The sequence below is a fragment of the Lepisma saccharinum genome, chromosome 26 (genome assembly GCF_977018435.1).
Source record: "Lepisma saccharinum chromosome 26, izLepSacc3.1, whole genome shotgun sequence".
Classification (NCBI taxonomy): domain Eukaryota; kingdom Metazoa; phylum Arthropoda; class Insecta; order Zygentoma; family Lepismatidae; genus Lepisma; species Lepisma saccharinum.
The window spans coordinates 49,293,638-49,311,229 of record NC_139254.1 but is presented as its reverse complement, the minus strand read 5'-3'; the positions used below and the strand labels follow the sequence as shown (position 1 = coordinate 49,311,229).

At 37.1% G+C, this 17,592-nt stretch overlaps 1 protein-coding gene across 5 annotated transcripts in view; it reads left to right on the top strand.

The window, feature by feature from the left end:
• The window catches only part of LOC145979836 (alpha-tocopherol transfer protein-like), a 179,555-nt gene extending 168,001 nt beyond the window's left edge, over nt 1-11,554 (top strand). For all 5 annotated transcript variants that reach the window (XM_083112866.1, XM_083112864.1, XM_083112865.1 and 2 more), the window contains 3 exons: nt 2,272-2,382; nt 6,830-6,980; nt 10,871-11,554. In XM_083112866.1, the coding sequence (XP_082968992.1) occupies nt 2,272-2,382; nt 6,830-6,980; nt 10,871-10,920 (312 nt within the window). In that variant the 3' untranslated portion in view covers nt 10,921-11,554. The remainder of the gene's footprint in view (nt 1-2,271; nt 2,383-6,829; nt 6,981-10,870) is intronic.
• Nucleotides 11,555-17,592: the final 6,038 nt, after the last annotated feature.

Below are 17,592 nucleotides of genomic sequence, written 5' to 3'. Positions count from 1 at the left end.
TGTACTCGGTACTTGGTATCGGCACAACCCTAATCATTATCATTAAATTCCAATGGATTAGATATATGTTTTGCTTGTTGATGGAATATGAAAATGACTCTTGCAATTGTTCATAGGAAATTCTTGAGTCAAGGAGTAAATACTTCAGTTTGTTGACATCTTGACGTTTTCCGTTCTGTGGATTTTAAGGAAGTTTTACGCGTAAAATAATGAATGAAATTAAATAGCAAGGAAAAGAGTATATTTGGGGATTTTTGCAAATTGAAAAGAGTATAGAGTATATGAACCTCTAAAAGAGTATAATACTCTTAAAAAGAGTATGTCTGGTCACTATTACTTTTGAGACACCCTGTATATTAGTATTAATAAGAAATAATAACCAATTATTGCATGCGGAATATACTTGCTTCTTTGCCCAATAGTATGAGTTACAGTAGAATAATGATAATAACGATCCTATACGCCTTCATGGCGTGGTGCTATGCACAGGGGAACACTTTACCTTTTTACGATTTCAGTCCAATGAGTTTTATATCCGTGAGACGGTTAAGAAATTATTAGATTGAGATGGAGAAATAGACAACTTGAATAACACTAAGCCTTTTTCTCGCAGATTTTCTTTATAGCTTAAATTGTTTATAATATGCCAATAAGTCGTCGAAATAAATTGCAAGTCGAAATTCTTTGCAATTATTGTTTTGCCAGTGTATTTATTACAAAATATTAAATGTACATTTGCGTTCCTTCTGTGATATCCTTTTCATGTTACTATGCTTTTCTCTGTCAAACATGCATCTTCGTTAAGGATCACAGGACAAGGTGCGGTCACGGGGCCCGAAAAAATGAATGGGGGTAGAGGAATATTTTCTGGGAAGCAGTCATATTTAGTAAATTCTTAAATACCATACAAAAATGCATGTTTGGGTCGGAAGAGCATTTATTTAGGTTTTTGCTAAGCGGTAGTGATTGGTCGAATGGAGGAATTAGTTTCCATGCAATCCTCGTGACTGGCAAGGTCTTTAACAATTCAAAGCATTGTTAATTATCTAAGTCTTATTTCACAACTTGAGTAGAGGTAAATGTAATTGTAATGTAACATAGCAGTAGTGTAATTTTTTGTTTGTACAAGTTTTAGAAATTTAGTGTTAGAGCTGGCACTGACTGAACTTCGCTCATGATAAGGAATTTGTGATTCTAATTTTTGACTTGTTAAAGGAGTCCGTATGTAGAGTGTAACGTCAAGTAAAATACAGGGTGTCTCACTTGCTCTAGTCCCAAGATTTTCGCATATGTAAATCAAAGTAATTGTTGTAATGTAATAACATTTGCTACGGACATACCTTGGTGTGTGTGAAGCGTGGTGACATCAAAGAAAATGTTGGAAGGCATGCCTGCACACGTCTCTCCATGTTACGGAAGACTGCCGCCAATATATCGGGAGGCACAGCATCAATTTCCTGCCGAATGTTGTCTCTGTTAGAACGACTGTGGCGCTCATTCTCATTATTTCACCACGCTTCTCACACACCAAGCTATGTCCTTAGCAAATGTTATTAAAATACAACAATTACTTTGATTTATATAAGGGAAAATCTGGGGCCGAGAGCGAGTGAGACACCCCGTATAAACATGCCAGTGGAGGGACGCAAACTAACATTCATATAGATAAAGCGTAACATACACCACATGCCATTGATTGATTGATTGATTGATTTAGTTTATTTTACTTCGCGTTTTGTGCCTCTTGGCTAATTTGCGAAGATGGGGATGAGTGATGAAAGTATGAAATTGATGAATGGACATTCACAAACAACCAAGCCCGACCGGGATTCGAATCCGGGACCCTTGGTCGCAGCGCGAGGTTTCACTAAGTTAAGTTTTGGCATGTACTAACTTGTTTTACTCAAGCTATCTCCACATTATCTGGCTTCTTCAGGACTCAAGAATGAATCAATATCATTTGTTTGTGATATGACAGCTATATCACAATGAACAAATGGCCAACAGGTAGTGCAGCCATCTTTACCCCTCGTCAGCTAATTCTTGTCTTGAACATCTGAAGAAGCCAAATGATGTGGCGAAAGCTTGAGTGCAAGTTAGTACATGCCTTATTAGGTACTGCTACTTGGTGACATTCATATGTTCTAAGATAAAATTTGGATTAAATAAAAGTATGTTATTTCATTGATTATTACGTGTTATTATTATTCATGTATAACTTCATGAGAAAGCACCAAAAGATAGTACATTCAAATACTTAATATTTTGCAGGAGTGCATTCCACTTCGACTCAAAGCAATACATATCGTGAATCAGCCGTACGTGTTCAACATGGTGTTCCAAATTTTCAAACCGTTCCTGGGGCAGAAGCTGAGAAACAGGGTAAGTATAATGTGTTGTGCCTAGCTAGCTGAAAACTGCATAATTTTTTACACACAATCTTTGAATCACACAGTACTACAATGGGAACTCTAAATTCCCCATTTTCATCTTAAGGGAAGCAAGGATATATCTGAAATCTGGACACCATTTATTGATTTAGGGTGCATTCGCACTACGCAGGTACGTTAAGGGTTTCAGATTTGTTTTGCGTTGCTTTTAAGTAATAAATAAGATGCAAAGTTTTTAGAGTAATCAGCTGAGTTGTAGCAAGAAAAATCTGGAAAAGTTTTGACAAGGTCATTATTTTTAATAGGGTGTGTGTGTATTATAGGCATTACTATTTTAGCGAAGACAATTCTTAAAATATATTATACGTGTATGTATGAAAATCATGAATTCTACACAAAATGTCTCTACGAAATTTTGTTTTCCCATTTCTGGATTCCGAATTGATCTTTTAAATAAATTTCCGATGCCTATAGTTTTAACGAACCTGAGAGTTTAAGGTTTTATATTTGTAAGAAGTTAATATTTTTAAAATGTTTGTTACTTCAAATAATGTGCAAGTTGTCACAGACAACTATAGTTAGATTGATACAGTTGTGGTTGGAACTTGTATATATGTTTATAAATACGTCATAATCTGTTCGTGTTGATGTCACTTTCTCATCTCAGCAGAGGAAGTGAACCCACCTGAATGTTTCTCACCTGACGACAGACTCAGTTAGAAAACAGGTGAAGGTGAGAAATCAACAGAAACGTGGTAACGGTTAATGGAATGCCCGAATAGTGTAATTGGTAATTGTTTTTGTTTCATTCTGGCTATACTCGGAAATAATAATTAAGTACAGAAACTTTCGTGTACTTACGTTTGTCTTGTCCAACGTTAATTCTATATGCAAGTGTGTTTAATGATTGTGATGTGATTTAATATGCTATAGAATTGTTTCTCTTCAGGTAGAAAGTTATTATAAAACTTCGTTTAACTTCGAATGCTGTGTTGCGTTTCTTTTCTACCCAGCAAGCCCTGATGATTTGCAAAGATTCTCATGCTCCCGACTAAAGGAGTAGCGGACTAACTTTCTGACGACTAGTGTACAACCGGGGGGGGGGGGGGGTTGCATAGTGAAGATATCTAACATCTCTCGAAATGCCTCGTCTGTTCGGGATTCCTGAAAATCGGGAAATGATTGTGGAAATCAGGATAGGGAATAGAAGCATGTTTTTCCGGACCTGATGTAGAAATTTTGAGATACAGCACAATACCAAGTGATTTGCATGACACTGAAATTTGTAAGGACACTTTCCTCGTCACTTGCAATATTAGTTTTCGTTTATTTTATGTGAGAATTAGTGAATTTCCCAAGCTAATTCTGGTTATTTGAATATTTTTAAAGTTTACGAAAGGCTTCGTTTCAACACCGTTCAGTCAACTAGACATAAAAGTCTGCTCCATCTTTAGGGAAGAAATTATGAATATTATGATTTGCAAATTGCGATATTAAAGTAGTAAACAATGAAAACTAACTTTTATGTGCTATATTTTGAATATATCCTCCTCCGTGGCTATGCGGTCTAAGGCGCTGTGCTTTGGACTCGACTGCTGGACGACATGGGTTCGAGTTCGCCTGGGTTCTAGGCCTGTGTATAGGGCCGGTGGCAACCCACCATCGTGAGGAAATTGGGGAGCTACGAGTGAGTAGTGTAACCCGATCTCGGAACTCTCCTATAAGGGTTGGGGGTTCGACATGCTTAACCCAACGTCACCCCCATTACCGATTGAAGAACTCCACACCTCTAGGTAGGATTGTGGTAGGGAGATTGGCAATCGGGTCACGGCCCTTAGGGGCTGTAGAGCCACGGGTTATTATTATTTTGAAAATATTTCCGGGTGTTGAAGCACCAAATCCCCTCTCCACTTATTATTGTTAATCAGTGCCACCATTATAAAAATATATTGGGGTGTTACAAACTCGGGTATTTATCAACATCTTCAGGTAAATACGTCAAAGTTAAAACAGTTCTGAAAACCTTTCATATTTACTACAATGTACCTAAAAATGGAAACATTATCATCAAATTACATGTATAAGGTAAGATGTGGAATTTTAATGTTGAAGTTATGCAGTCAAAGTAGCCATAAAAGAAACTTACAAAGTTAGAAATGTAGAAGATAATAATTTTCAAAGTTAAACAATAATGTTCATACGAATTTACACTTTAGCGAATCTAAAACATAACGTTCGTACTTGAAATCTTGTTTTTAATATTATTATTTCATAAAAGTGAGTGAAGGTAATTACGCCATACATACGCATATATTCTGTCATTCGTATGGGATCGACTTCTCTCTCTCTTCTCTTTCTCTACTTGCTCTTTACCCCCTCTATCTACTTCTTTCTCTCTCTCTCTCTCTCTCCCTATCTATCAATTTATCTATCTTCCTCTTCCTCCTTTTCTCTCTTTTTAGGTCTCTCTCTCTCTCTTGGCTTGATACTACTTGATCCGCACTCTAGTGCATTCTACTGAAAATAACTCGGCAATGTATTGCTGGCGTATTTACCTGCGCTCACAATATCTGAAATACAGAAGGTTGTTTCACGTTGATGGTAACGATTTCGATCACCAGGGAGCAGCACGTAGGCACAGCACAGAGCAGCCAGAGCCAGTAGGACGAAAGTACTGTGTGTTGACTTGCAAACACGATGGTTGGTGTGTGAGGGAGTGTTTATTAGGCACCAAAAATTCCAGCCTTTTGGGAGGGGTGCGTCTGTGCCCTTTTCGACGTTGGTTATGGTTATAGCCAGATAATTAAACAGTGCCACATGAAAGCATTCCATGTGTCAAAGAAGGGCATCAATGCAGTGTTGAATCGCCATAAAGCTTGCACTGTACCTGTTGCTGGAACCAGTTAAAGTGGGCCTCGGACATATCGGAAGCCCAAGCGTTCCTCCGATGTTGTGCGGAAAGTGAGATCCTTGGTGCGATGTGAAAACCCTGCAACGCAAAAACTGATTGCACAGGCAGTGGAATGTTTCCCTGCAACTGTAAATCGCATCATAGCCCAAGATTTACAACTTGTGCGGAAGCACAAGACTCAAGTTCATAAGTTGCGTGCCTCACATGTTCAGGAGAGGAAGACCAACAGTCGAAAGCTCTACGAACGCCATCTGGCAGGGGACCGCTTGAAGTATGTGGTGTCCCTGGATGAAGCATGTGTGTATCTGTCGGGTTGTGGTAAAAAAAAAGGGCCATCTACTATCGTCCAAGTGATGCAAGAGGTCGATCTGAGTGGGTACGTGAATGTGCTGAAAGTTTTCCACGCGGGTTCATGGTTGTTGGTGGTTACTGCCATAATGGCAAACTTCCACTGCGCAGAGTGGAAAAAAGGCTAAAATAAATGCAGCCTATTACCAGACGAATATTTCGGAGCCACTTTACAGGCATGATATTCCTTCTCTCTATGGCAGCGGCACATCTCGTGTTGTCATCCACCAGGACAAGGCATCCAGTCATACGACAAAGTCCACGCAGGCATACATGGATCGGATGGCACGTGAAACGGGCATTCATGCAATCCCCTTTACAGACATCCCTGTGAAATCCCCCGATGCCTCTTCCATGGATTTTTGTGGGTTTCCGTTGTTGAAACGAGCTTTGGGAAGCAGACGGCCCCACACAATTGAGGGTCTTTGGAAAGCTTGTCAGGAGGAATATGATCGCTTGGACCAATGCGTTCTTCAACGCAGTCTCCTCCACTGGAAACTCCGCTGCAGGGCCATTGCTGCAAGACAGGGGTATCACGTGGAGCACCACCACTCGTGGCGTCACAGTTTTTCTTAACGTGAGGTGGGTTCTATCTTTGTTACCATGGACGTGAAACGACCTTCTGTATTTATTTCGCTAGTGGTTAGAGTGATGAAAGGTTTGATCCCCGTGGACATCAGAAATGTCATTGACGATCCAGTATTGTGAAGAGAATTGAGGAGCTACTTCAAAAGAAGCAGTACCGGACTCCGCTTTAGCAAGCCAGAAAATATACTAACTATCTAGCATTCTTAAACCTGAAGGTTTATAGCTGCAACAACACAAACCTTCCATCGGTCCCTATCCTGGGCGAGGTCAATCTAATGTTTTCCATCCTTAACAATTTCCTTTAGGTCTGAAAATAAATGGAGATGGAATTCGAGAAAAGAAAAGAAAACATTTTGTAGGCCTTTGACCTCAAAGGACTATCTCATCACTGAGTGTCGTTTAGTAGTTAGTAATTAAAGTTACAATGGCATTTAACTTAACAATAGAATTTCTTGATGTTCACAATTCTTGAAACACATGTGAATATTGAGGAAAATCCAACAATTGTCTATAGCGTTTGAAAATGGCTTATAATCTAAAGAATGTCTTGAGGTATGATTGATGATATAATATGTTCTCTGTCCTTTCACAGATCCATTTCCATGGATCCAATATGGAAAACCTCCACCAGCACGTGGATCCCAAATTCCTTCCCGAGCAGTACGATGGTCAAATGTGTCTTCCTCAAATCTCAGGCGACAAGTGGTATGAGTTGTTATCTGGATGCGATAAGGACTTCGAGGGTAAGAACACGAATTATTTACTGTTTGTAAAATTAATTGAAATGGAACATTTCCCAAATTTCCTAAAGTGTAAATCACCAACCCTGAGACCTTCTGTAAACAAACCGTCTCACCGATTCGATGTATCACTGAACACTGAGACTTTCCGCAAGCATAGAACCCGCCATGTTTAAAGTGGCACTACTTCCTTGCTGTTCACATGATTATTTTTAGAAAATAACCAATGTTACAAAATATTATTATGTACACAAATCTCTAAGCTTATTGAAAGTTACAATGCATATTCCTACAAAATGTTTACACTTATCTTGCCTTGCCATGTCACCAAGTTATTTTACGAAGTGCACTATATTTGGCAGAACGAAAATCGTTATTAGGATGCTTGTCAAAATTTCCAACCGCAATAAATTTACGAACTTTCTTTGTCTTGTTTTGATCATCATCATCAATATATTTATTGGATTTACAGCATTCCATATGGCTGTTTATGCCCATTATATATTTTATTTACATAAGATACAATTTACATAAAATCTACAAAGAAATTTCAAATACACTCCTATCTTTATCAAACCTTAGAAATATACATTACCATGTCATAACATTTTGTATAAAAAATGCAAGTAAAATATATTCAATTCGCATGCGAGAAAGAAGCCAAATTTATGGGAAATGATTACTGGTGCAAAGAGTTAAGAAAGAGCATTAGGTATAAAGTGAGACGTCATTTGCGGCAGCGTATCCCATACTACAAATTGGCCATTGTTTTACCTTACGTAATGAATCCTGTAACAACGCTGGATTTTCGTGTGGATTATTTTACTTCTATGAGTTTGCAATGCTTTCTGCATGCACGTGGTTTTGTTTACAGAAGGGTTGGTAATTTGAACTTTAGGCTTCTATATGAAATAATATTTTGCCTTTCGTAACGAATCTTATTAATTTGTTTCTCTCTCTCTTTCTCTCTCTCTTTCTCTCTCTCTCTCTCTCTCTCTCTGTCTCTCTCTCTCTCTTTCTCTCTTTCTTCATCTTTTCCAATACTTTTATCATATTTTTTTCTAATTCCATTCCCCCCCCCAATGTTTCTCACACAATTGCAAACGTATATTGGGCGTTCCATTGTCGCGGGTGGGAGACTGACTACATTTTTTATATTAAAGCAACTTATACTGATAGTTTAGCAATTTATTTTTGTTTCTGTACAGTGAAGTTTAACACTATTGATTAAACATAACTACAATTAAAATACTTTCCTTTAGTTATACCTACAAGTGATCAATTTTGTTTCACGGGTGGGACAGAAAAAACACTTGCCTCTTTACTTAATAAGACATTTGTTTTAACTTCTGTGAGCCCGACCCTGTGGCCGAGTGGTTAGCACATCGCGCTGCGACGCCAAGGGTCCCGGGTTCGAATCCCGGTCGGGCTTGGTTGTTTGTGAATGTCCATTCATCAATTTCATCATTTCATCACTCATCCCCATCTTCGCAAATTAGCCAAGAGGCACAAAACGCGAAGTAAAATAAACAAAATCAAATCAAATCAAATCAAATTAACTTCTGTGAATTTTCAAATGATGAAAAATAATTCATTTAAGGCAAGGAGAAAAGTAATTGGCCTTTGAATATTCTACTGGAGTTTAAGGGGAATTTGCAACAGTTAAAGAAGAAATCAATTGTTATTTTGGTGTCACGTGTGGGACGCAATAGAAAGCAAAAGTAAATAAGAAAGTTAAAATAAACGTTCAATATGTAAAAACTTTGTACCTTCTATGTATAATACTTGAATTTTTACCCAAATGACAAGCCTAGATGTTCACTCACAAGAAAGGATAAAGTTGCAGCATTGCATTTAATTAAAATAAATAGATTCAGGAGCAGTTTGACATGGAATGTGCTACGTGATCCTCGTAGCGCTGCACTTCACTGGTACAACTTATATTACTAGCTCAGCAGAACATGATGGTAACATCCCAAGGTTTGGGCAGAAATACTGGGTTCCTTCCCCTGTTGTCCACCTGTGAAGACCTTTCAGGTCCACATAGTTGTTCACCCGCGATTCTTGTATTGAAAATCGTATTTCAGTTTTAAATGAAAAACCGGGATATCGTATTTTAATTATAATCTAAAGGGTGTTTCATAAAGTGCGCAGTTTTTGAAAATGCAATCACTCAGCCAAAATTGCATGAAAGTTGACATTTTTATTTTTATTATTTTACACATTCACTATGATTTAATAATTGAAAAGTGTCCAGCATATGCCCTTATGCGATTTAAAAGTGAAAAATGATGTCTGGCATATGCCCATATGGCATATTTCTTCGTTTCGCATGATCGGTTGCTTTACTCTCTTGCGTCAACTGAACCTTGTAAGGGTGCATGTGAAGGTGTTCTTTCAGTATTCGTTGCACTGATGATAGCAATATCCCCAACTGTTGTGAACGACGGCGAAGTGACTTCCCGGGGCTAACATTCACACTGTCTTGCACTACTGCAATATTTTCATCTGTGCGACGACTACGTTTTCCGCAAGCGAATTTATGGTTGCAACTGACCCGGATATCTTGAATTTCTTCACCAACCTAACTGTTATTGCAGTGAGGGCATTGTTGCTTCCGAAGATCGCGCGAAAATTACGAACTCTCTGTGCATAAGACTCCTCGTTTCTGTAATGTGTTTTCAAGATAACAACGCGTTGCTCGATAGTGCACCATAGCAACTAAACTGAACAAATGCCAAAAAAATGCTCAAGTAATGATCGGAGTGATCAGAGATTACGAAAATCATAAGAACAGTGTTGCCAACCTTCAAACAAGAAAATGACAAGCGATTTAAAAACTGCGCACTTTATGAAACACCCTTTATTAGACTAACGTATACGTGTATATACTAAGTAAAGACAAAATTAAAAATAAAACAGTTTAAATCGGTTACATCGAGATGTGTGTAAGCCTAATTTTCCGCTACGCGAATCACATCGAACTACTAAGGGCTAATCAGATAACCGTTACCCTTTTCCACTGTCTCAGTGGTACCAGCTACTATAAATTTCCATTACTAGAAAGTGGATGCAAATAATGTATATGTTTGAACAGTAACATAATGAAAGGTACATTCATCTGGCACAGTGAATTTTGATATGTGATGGCAACAATGCAAACGGCAAATGATCTTTTACTCCATAAAAGTTTAAACAAGTAAACAATGGCTTTCGAAATAATGAGAGGAAAGAATGGCGTCTGCCAAAAACATGAAACTGCGAATAAATATGATAAAATTAAATTAAAAAATAATAACTTGGGTCACTTAACTGATTGAAATGAAACTTACGCCAATCTTTAGAACGTTTAAAAGCGAATCAAACTATTGATGTTGTGTATATAAAACCTGCCTAAACTTGCCACTATTTATACTTATAGATATCGATGTATAAAGTTAACGATGATAAAGGCGGCCATATTGGGAAATTTGGTTGAAAACATTACTATAATATTTATGAACCTATATATGAATTATTAACTGTAACATAAGTGGAACCACAATGAACTACAATAAACATGAGATAATATACTAGCCATTATAAACTAATATTCGTTAAGTAATAATAATATAAAACAACGAAGTAATGGCCAATTTGGGGTCATTACAAAAGCCCCATATTCAATATTCAAGTTTAGCCAGATATATTTGTTATATGCAATTTGATCAATGTTGGCGCCAATTCTTGTCATAAAGTCTTCATGTATGAGAAGTCCATGTCTTCGTGTACTTGTATGAGAGTATGTGTTCCTGTAAACTTTAAAACTTTATTTAAATGTAAAAATTGAAATTTATTCTTTAATCTCTTTCGTATACAAAGTGATTAAAATAATTTATTTCCGTTCATTTCAGTGGGAAACTCCTTCGGCTACAACAAGAACAATCAGAAAACGAAAGCATGATAAATGAATAGAATGCTATCTCCTAATTTGGTGCTGAAAACGGTGACAGAAAGGTGCTACATGTGCTGTCACCTGGTGGTGCGACGCAAACTGATCCAGTGAATTGATATTCCAACAAGAAGACATTCAAATCAAGAATGTTATAATAATTCGTGAGAAATGTGTGACAAATGTACTTCTTGTGTTGAAGCTGCAATAATCAACCAACATTATATTTTTATACAGAGGTTTATATATAATAAGGTGTTTGTATGTTTAAATGTGTTGATGTGGACGGACTGCTACTCTGCTTATTCAGGTTTTCTTAATTATTCTTATTGACAAAGTAAATAAATGCCTTGTTTTTTTATATTCAAATGTTATATGATGTGTAAATTCATGGACAATATTTTTTACGATTTCATCCCATTACTTTAGACTTCTATTATAAAGTAGAGTACGACAACGAAAATGTGTTTATTTTCACAATCATATTATTTAAATGTTATAAATTCTAACATTCCAATTAACAGAGAAGATGTGATAATTTTGTACATATGTTACAAACCATTATTGTTCAATATATAGTCTGTAATGCAGTTGACCATGTTAGAAAATTAATATTATAATATAATAGTTTAGTAATGTGATAAAACATTTTTATTTATGCGAATCCTTTTTCGTCATAGGGCCGTGTTAATGCAAACGTTCAGTGATGAAGAATTTCTAATGGTATACTTGCAATTGATCAAAGTTTGTTCAGTTTTCCGAATACTTTGGCTACTTCCAACTCCGACAACATGCTTGCGATCTTTTAGAAGTATCTTTGATATGACTTTCCAGAAGTTTTCCCTTTTTGTACATAGAAGCATGTAAAAGACACAGGGTTAGCCTAAAAGAAATAGACACTTCCAAAGTTTTACAGAAAGAAGAGTTTTTTTTGTTTTTTTAAGGGCTGCTTACACGGTTTGAAGAGTACGTCTTGAAGTTTACATTAGTAAGTTACAAGTGTTCTATGCGTGACCATTTTGTAACACGACAGATATCAATGCCATAGTCCAGTTCTCCCCAAACACGTCTCAGCATGTCCATATCAACAGACACAGCTGCTGTTGTGATGCGTTATTTAAGATCGTCCACACTTGTGGGAAGGGGAGGACCATACCGTGTTCTAAAACGATGCTGTAAGATAGTAACAGAATTTGTTTTTGCAAATTCAATCACGCAGAAGGCCTTCTCCGCCTGCTAGCGGCCATACTGCTCGACTTACGTCATAGGTGCTCACGTGATGCTGACGTCACGAAGACAAACTAAAAGCGGAGGTCGTAAACTTGAAGACTTTCTCTATACAACAGTACTAAATGCTTTCTGATGTAACAAACAAATTTAAATTTATAAAGCGTTTAAACTATTTTTTTGAGGGTAACCCTGTAGAAATCCTAAAGGAAGAAGAATTTATGTCACATGAGAGGAGGTACCCCCCACATCAGTCAACCAGGCCATTAAAAATAAGTCAATGGTTGTCCTCTCATTTAACTTTAACAGAAAATGGATTTTTTGTAAAATAAAAGTTGTCGGGCTTTACTTCTTTTACACGTGAACGTTAGTTTCGTAATGGAGAACAATAATAGAATTGTTACTCTCGTAAAATTCTTACCGAATGAATGAATGTCTCCGTAGATTCCAGAATAAGGATTTTTCATTTTGAAATAAATAGTTTAAAATAAAGAAAAAGTATGTGCCGTTGGTTAATGAGATTCGTCGTCACATAGCAGAATCCGCTATATTGACGGAAACTAGAGAACTGTTATCATTTAGGGTTGCAAACACTAACCTTCCACAAAAGCACGATTTCCCAACGTCTTCATTAATTTTCATGCACAAGCTCCACTTGTATTTTGTCAGCAATGTGTACAGCATATGAACCCTATCTGATGAAGCGTATTGCTTTCAAAAGCGACATCAAAATTTCGAGTTGGACGAGAAAAGATGCAATCTTATGGATAAATTACTCGTATAGCTTGGTTTCTTCACCGTGGCTTGTGGTCATGTCGGTTAAAGGCCAGCTTTGTAAGCTCAAATCCTAGGTTCGAGTCCCAATGTCTCGAAAATATTTTATCTTACCAAATGGGTGCTACATAATGTATTGTATTCTCGTCACACCAATTGCAGCCTGAAACTTTGTTATTGTTTGAGTGCCAATAAGAAAATATGTATTGAAACTATTACTCGTTCAGAGAAAGTGACTGTTACTCGAGACTACTTTACTTGAAATTGAGATTTTTTAGTTGCTGCTAAGCCTCGATTTTTAAAACAAGTACTAAAATTGAAAATTGTTCTGTGATAAAGCACACCGTTAATATTCTGAAAAAGAAAACCACTGAAATTAAATGAGTAAGTTGTGAGGAAGATCAGCAGATGTATTTTAAGATGTTCCGTCATTCACGTGTCGCTCTCCTAGTTTTATACATAGATAGATATTTACAAGTGACCCACTCGATGAATGCTCGCACCTTAAGAGTAATTTTCAGATGGGAAAGAAAGAAAGCCTGGTCCAAATTGTGAAGTCAAGGCGTGCGCAGATTGTAGATGTTATAATCAGAAACAAACAGAATTAATCAGTAACTTAGATCTCACATGCAAATCGCGCCAACGGGAGGTTCGTTTTGGCACGTTTCGTGATAAGGGGTAAAAGGCAAAATGAACACTGTATCCATTTCTTTCTTTTTTGTCGTTCGAAAAGAACCCATTGCAGGTGCCGCAGACCCATTCTTCGTCGTCATAATGTTCTGGCTGGCATTCTTTTCTGTGTTTTGATGTTCCTGAATGTCCAGGTTTATCAAGAACTGTCCTTTTGGTTGTTGAATGTGCAGTAGGACTAGTTACTGACGGACGCAGTTAGCTATCGGTTAGGAGTTTAGCCTTTCTATCGATGGTTCGTGTTCTTGTAGGCTTCTATCTGACGTTTGTTGTCGGAGACAACTAGGTTCTGCCTTGTGGAGTTGGTGGTCTTTCAATAGTTGGCTCTGGATCCGGATGCTCGGGTGTCCTCTCAATAGGTGAAACTGCTGTCTGTGGATTAGGGTGCTCAGTCAATATGGATGGAGCAAGTTTTTCTTTGGAAATAATGACACGTCGGTCAAGTGGTATGATTCCACACGATTTGAAAGCATTTTTTATGTTTTGTGCCGAGAATGCTTTCACAAACGGCATCTTGAAAATGCTACATGATGTAAGCATACACTGCACAGCAGTGTTAGATACAATTCCTTATAACTTGTAAGTGGCATTGTCGTGTTTGTGTCTCTTTCACAGTTCATTATTGCCGTTTCTAGGTGCTTAAATTACTTTTCTACTTCCAAAATATGATTCAAAACTCGAAAGAAATTGGATTTGTAAATCTCCAGGTAACATGTTTCTTCCATTAATTATTCATTAAAGTAAGCTATTGCGCCATCTTTGAACAGCAAACCAATTATCCCATTGCATTTGTTAGTTATGCCCCATAACCTTGAACTTGCTAACGGTTCCGAATGTTTAATGAATGTTTGCAAGTTTTATAGAAGTATTAGGAAGTGTTTTAGAATTTTGTGAACGACTGTGGGAGTAAGTTCGAAGCTTGGATACAATAAGCTTCACACAGTGGAACTTCATTAAATTTAATTATCTGATAAATTATGATTGGAATGCTTGCCCCAACAGACATTCTTGGTTACCGGTCGACTAGGACACACGATTTTTCGGATTTACATGCGAGGTTCGAAGGGGTTTTGGGCTCAAGATCAGATATTACGTGATCAGGTGTTTAAAGCAGTGTTGTTAAAGGTCCAGGAAACCATTAATTCTAATGGGTTCTATTGTGTTCCGCTGAAGGACAGGAACCTTTTTTCTAGCACAATTTAGATTCGGTCCAAGTTGCGTTTTGTTTCATTGAAAAATAGGTTCCTGAATCGTATTTAAATCGATCCGGAAGAAAGGTTCCTGGACCGTATTTAAATTGAGTCGGAAAACAGTTCCTGGACCGAATTTAAATTCAGTCTGATAAGAGGTTCGAGGACCGTATTTAAATTCAGGCGGCAAAAATGTTCCTTGACCGTATTTAAATTCAGCCAAAAAAAGGTTCCTGGACCGAATTGAAATACTTTACAGATAAAAAGGTTCTTTACGGTCCAAAAAGCATTTACGCTTGCTGATTTTCTCTCCTAACCCGGAATTGGATTTATATAAATTCCTGGACTTTTAACAACCCTGGTTTAAAGTATTTAGGAGTGTTATTTAAATGCCAAGAGCCCTAAACATGAAACAGCTAAACTAACAGTAAAATGTTTAGGAACATTTTGTTGATGCGAAAAGCTCTAAATCTGTCCCGCCTAGCTTAACAATAAAGCATTTAGCGATGAAATACCCTTTCGCTCTCCATGCACGTGAAGTAGATGGCATCAGCTGTCCGTATCCAAGACGACACTAAAGGAATGGCTGATCGCAAACAAATCGTGTAGGAAACGAAAAATCATTCTCCAGAAAACGCGTGTTAAGTAATCACTAAGACTCTGAACTATGTTTTAAGAGATATTACTACAAATCGAACCGTGTACAAAATGCGTGTGTACTATGTTAAATTCGGAATTGAACAATCTGATCGTGAGCCTTGAACTTTGTTATGTTCAATTTGAGCACCAAAACACACGTAGAGAATATTGAATGGATTTCTCGCTCTTTTACAAGCGTTCCTGCTACATGAAATTCTTATTCCAACCCGTCATATGCATTGAACATGTAATCTGAGACAGTGGTGCCCACAGAGGGGGATTATGGCGCAGACTGCGGCACCGAGATTTTTGGGGGGATTTTTACCTTTTAAATAACATAAAATTTAACATTTATATATTTTTCTAAAATATATCTAAAAAAATCACCTTTAATCCACCATATTTAATCCATTAGATGAAGAAAAAAAGGAAGGTAAAGGCAGGGGTGCTCACAGATGAGTTTTTTTTTTTGGGGGGGTGGAGATTTTTATGACGGAAATTTAACGTGAACAATATAACATTGGACACAAGTTACCATTGCTGCTATTTAAACAGCAATTTGTAGACTTCCATGGGAAATGTAAAGGTTAATATGTATTATCGGGAGGGGGGGGAAGGAAATATCCAACTCTTACATATTGACAAGTGGAATCTGGGAGATTGAGAATTAAACGTGGGGGGCAATATTCAATTCTTGAATATCAATGTTATGTCTTAGACTATAGAGGGTATTTTAGTTGTGGGAGTTGAGCTTTAAATTGAGGGGGTATCCAATTCTTGTATATTACTATTGTCTAGACTGTTGCAAAAATTCTGGTAACATAATTATTTGTTGTGGAAGAGGCAACATGCACTCTTCAACAGAAATAGTAAGTCAAAAATTTGCACGGAAATTTTGGGGGACGATTGAGTGTTAATTTAAAGGGTGGTGATATTAAGCTCTTGATAATGTGTTAAATCTTAGATTGCACTGATGAACAAATTTAATTTTTTTTTTTTGCTCCTTTGAACGAAAATAGGTGATTATTTATAATTCGACCCTGCTGAATCCAAATCTGAAAGTAGAAATGCTGTATCACCTATCGTTTTCCCTGGATTTTCATATTTTGTTTTTAATAAAATTTTAATTCCCTTTGTAATAATACATCGAAATTTGAAATTATTTTTGTTTGTTTGCTCATGAAATAAGATTTAAATATTGAAGTGAATAACTATGAAATATAAAAAAAAATTAAAAAAAATATAGGACCGATTTTGACTGTTCAATTAAGAAATTTCATGCAAAAAAAGGAAAAAAACACATTTTTACTCACATTTTCAAAAGTTCTTTCTTGAACTCTGCCGTTTGTAACTGCCACCAGAAACCTCTTCCTTGAGGTTCCAACAGTAGTCTGCTAACATGTTCTGTACCTAGTTTCCTGCATATTGTTTCTCCATGACAGAAATATCCTGGTGAAATCTCTCGCCGCATTCGTCACTAACCGCGCCCAAGTTAGGGGGGGAGTCCAAATGTGAATGTAAAAAGTGAATTTTCAAGTACCCAAAACCCTCACCATGTTTATCCAAAGCCTTAACAAAATTTTTCATCAGCCCTAACTTTATATGCAATGGTGGTAACAAAATCTTGTCTTTCTCAAGTAGAGGGTGATTCCTAACACTCTTCTTTCCAGGAATTAAGTTTTTCCGTATGGGCCAATCCACAATGTTGTAATGTTTATCTTTTGCCCGGCTATCCCATTCGCAAAGAATGCAACAAGATTTTGTAAATCCAGACTGCATGCCTAACAGTATACCAATCATCTTGAGGTCTCCGCATATCTGCCAACCATATTTTTCATAATTTATCACTTTTAATATTGTATCCATATTGTCATGTTTCCTTCATGGTGGAAGAATAGGCAAGGGGTACTGATGGGTATATATTCCCATTATGCAACAATACTACTTTTAAAGTATTCTTAGATGAATCTTAAGACCATCTTGTAATAAATTCCACCCTCGGAGACGAGAACCTAATAATTCCGCTTGAACTTTAGAAAGGTTGAGTTCTCTGACTAGATCATTTAGTTCGGATTGGGAAATAAAGTGAGGTATATTTGGATCAGGAAAATTTTGATCGGTGTTTGAATATGAGGGTCCAGGTTCGTCATCTGGAGAAGCACGG